Below are 3,401 nucleotides of genomic sequence, written 5' to 3' on the forward strand. Positions count from 1 at the left end.
CTTCGTTACAACTCCGATTTGAGCCCACTTCGTGTTTACGAACTTATATCGACTAGCTCTATGCAACGGTGTAATTAATTTCTCCAAAATCCTACTGAATTAAAAAGTGATCAAAATGACCCTACTCCGAGGACAAAATTGTAATTTCATAATTAAATAAATTTAATAATAAATGAATAAATAAAAATTGGGTCGGGATGTTACAACATCCCATCATGATAACAAACTTTCATCTTGAAATTGCCATCTTATGGGACAATCTTATGTACTCTAGAACTATAATCATAAGTTAGCTCTTGATTTGGTGGAATGCTCCTCTTAGCGAATAACATCATGTGTGGGATTCTCACATCATCATGATCACAAAGGATACTTTGGGCAAACAAATTAGGAGAACAACTATGATTGACAAATCTTCCCACATTCCCATGTTCTGTGGCATCAATGACAAAACCGTCCCCGAAGAAATTTGGTAACATAGGAAAAGAGACATGTTGAGAAGCATCTCGAAAAGCATGGTCAACAAATTTACCGTTTGTCCAAAAGATATTCTCATCACTTCCCCTTCTTTGTTTAACTTCTTTCTCTTGAAGAATTTCTCCTACGTACTCACATATGAAACTTCCGCATGGAATATATGATCGTGATCTGACACCCCATCCTTTTGATTTAGTCCTAAAGACTTCAAGTTTAAACTGAATCCCATGTTGACAAATTCTATTTTTGCAAGAAGAAGACTTACGTGTAGTACTGCAGTCGTAAATAAGGGATTTCCTATCTGTTATTGTGTTGTTGGATGAAAAAACCCCTCCAGTGTTCATTACACAAGGATATGACTTGCATTCTAAGCATCCATGAAGGCAATCACAACCCCTTTGTTTTGTTGCCTTGAAGAAATTTGGATAAATCACATAGCTCGTGTACTTGAAAGCTGGATGACTCTCGCTATCTATTGCATTGATCACACGAATAGGCATCATCTCTTTCCCTTCAGAGATATCATTTTTACAAACAATATCCTTTGACACCATAGGCTTTTTCGACTGTTTTGAAACTTTTTCCCATTTGATTATTGGTTGCCTCGGTATCCTTTTCAACAAATATTTAAACACAAGTTTGCCGAATTCCCCTCTTTCTTGCCAAAAATGCTCGACTTTGTAGAGACCATCGTAAACATAAGTTGTGTAAGAACGTTTCTTAGCACATGTACCCACCTCAAAATGTTTAACGGCGCGAATTACCCTTACAAGAGTTCGTACCTCCATGCTATTCTTTAGTGCAAGGTTTCCACGTTCAAATGTTTGATCCTTTGGCTTTTTACGTTCAACCCTAGGATTTCCACCTTCACCTGAATAAGTCAAGCTATCAGGAGATCCTACATGATTAGCGTAACGGCCAGAATTAACAATGCTTGTTGCCAAAATTTTCCCATCCTTCTTCATATACTCAATACCACTCCGAAAGTTATGATGGAGGCCAGCAACAGTTAGTTCAGCCCTGTTACGAAACTCGTCACCAACCTCAACTCCTAGAATCGGTCCTAATTGTTTCCTCATATTAACCAATTTTCCTTTCTTTCTCAGATGCATTACTGCTTCAATATCAGGCCTCCAACAATCTAGTTTGTTGTCTTCACTACCATGTTTTTGACGGAGCTTAGTTAATGTCTCTCGATATTCATCCAAAGCCTCCTTGACATTATGAATGATTCCATCTCCGTCATCAACTCTCGTCCTCTTTTTGTTGGGAAGAAGGCCGACTTTTCGTATCTCAAGTGTTTTGTCCATGAAGAGCTAAGATTCAAAAGTATTGCAGGAACGCCCTACATAGAAAGTATAAAGTAGAAACGGACCCAACATCAACTATGCTAATCTAAAAAGCATTGCATATGCACCATAACTGGTAGAACACGTAATTGAAAATTTTACTTCCAAGCAAAGTAATTAAAGTGCTCTCTGGAAATTAACAATCGGAAACCAAGGTCCACAAGGAAACAAATTACCACATTTGTTCCTCTTTCTTAATTGAGAGGTAACCGCTCATTAATTATTCTTTATGAGTGCTCAATTTACATAGATTTTGAACCACAAAAATATCAAGATACACAGATGACCACTTACTCTTTTATTTCCCTAACAGTTTGTAAAGATAACCCTTGACCTGAGTCCGATACAATTAGATAGTTTAGATCAGAGAGACGATTCTCAGGTCAAGTGAAGACCTAAACTTACGGATTTGTTTAAAACCTTCATCAATATTATAATATTTACCAGTCACAATGATATATTTTAAACCCCCAAATTACCCGTCACAAGCAGAGTCATATACGAAAATCCAGAAGAAACAAACCACTTTTGGTTTGAAACCCAAGTTTAAATAAGTGATTTATGATACGAAACAAAAGAAAAACTATACCTCTGCAAATTTATAATGCAAGAATATCACAAACTTTGACAGCAAAATAAATACTATATTTCACATTTAAAAAGAACATATGAAGAAGAAATAGTGGTACAAATATAACTTGGAAAGAATAAAAATACCTGATAAAGTAGAAACTAAAAATCGTGGTGCAGTCTCTCGCTCTCTCTCCTTGTTTATGTTTTGAAAGTCTTGGTAACTGTGTGTCTTTTTCTGGTTTTGTGCTCCTCTATTTCGTCTGTTCCGCTTCTGTTTGCCTCGGTTTATATATGGGCCTTCGAAGAGTGTAGGGTTTCTTAATTCCCAAGTTTAGAAGGATTCCTTGGAACTCACGACTTTCCTGAATTTACCACTAGGAAAAGTTTACCAGCAAATTGCCACGTGGATATTCCTGATCTAGTCAAATTCTACAGGAATTAGGCATCATATAGATCCTGTTTAATTTTAAAAAATAAAATAAAATAATATGAAATTTGTCATTTTGGTGGAGTTTTTTACTATGTGTCAACTTGCCCTACAAGTCATCCAAATCTAATATTTTGTATTGAGATGCTCTAAATAAAAGTTATTGGGTTAGCCAAATAGTAAGGGAAAGACTAGTTAATGATTATCTATTAGATATGTTAGTGAATTAAATATTTTTGTTTTAAAATTGTGTTGTAAATACAATTTTCCTGTTATTAGATTCCCTGCCGCTTGTTTCCTCTTTAGTTTTGTGACATGGCACACAACTTAACAGGAGTTTAATTATGTTAATTCTCTTTTAGCCCTTTTTTTAGTTAAAATAATTAAATATATTAGAATTCCTGCCATTAGAACTCTAGCCGACTCAATTGTGTCAACAACCCCACCCGCCGGCGCAACGCAACCCCTCTCCTCCTCTCGTCGGCAAGCCTCTTCTCTCTGTTTCCCTTCCCTTTTTATCTCTCTCGTTCTCCCCCTTGATGCTAGATCAAGATCTATTTCAAAATGGTTATAGA

At 36.1% G+C, this 3,401-nt stretch overlaps 1 protein-coding gene across 1 annotated transcript; it reads right to left on the reverse strand.

Annotated features, from left to right (window-relative positions):
- Window positions 1-230: 230 nt before the first annotated feature.
- On the reverse strand, window positions 231-2,651 carry LOC117619773 (histone-lysine N-methyltransferase, H3 lysine-9 specific SUVH5-like). The gene is made up of 2 exons (XM_034349801.1): window positions 2,544-2,651; window positions 231-1,822 (listed from the first exon to the last, which is right to left on the reverse strand). The coding sequence occupies exon 2, from the start codon at window positions 1,785-1,787 to the stop codon at window positions 249-251; it is 1,539 nt and encodes a 512-aa protein (XP_034205692.1). The 5' UTR covers window positions 1,788-1,822; window positions 2,544-2,651; the 3' UTR covers window positions 231-248.
- Window positions 2,652-3,401: the final 750 nt, after the last annotated feature.

This window comes from Prunus dulcis, chromosome 2 (assembly GCF_902201215.1).
Source record: "Prunus dulcis chromosome 2, ALMONDv2, whole genome shotgun sequence".
NCBI lineage: Eukaryota > Viridiplantae > Streptophyta > Magnoliopsida > Rosales > Rosaceae > Prunus > Prunus dulcis.

Coding starts and splice junctions, on each gene's coding strand:
- LOC117619773 (XM_034349801.1), bottom strand. CDS start 1,787: ATGGACAAAACACTTGAGATACGAAAAGTCGGCCTTCTTCCCAACAAA.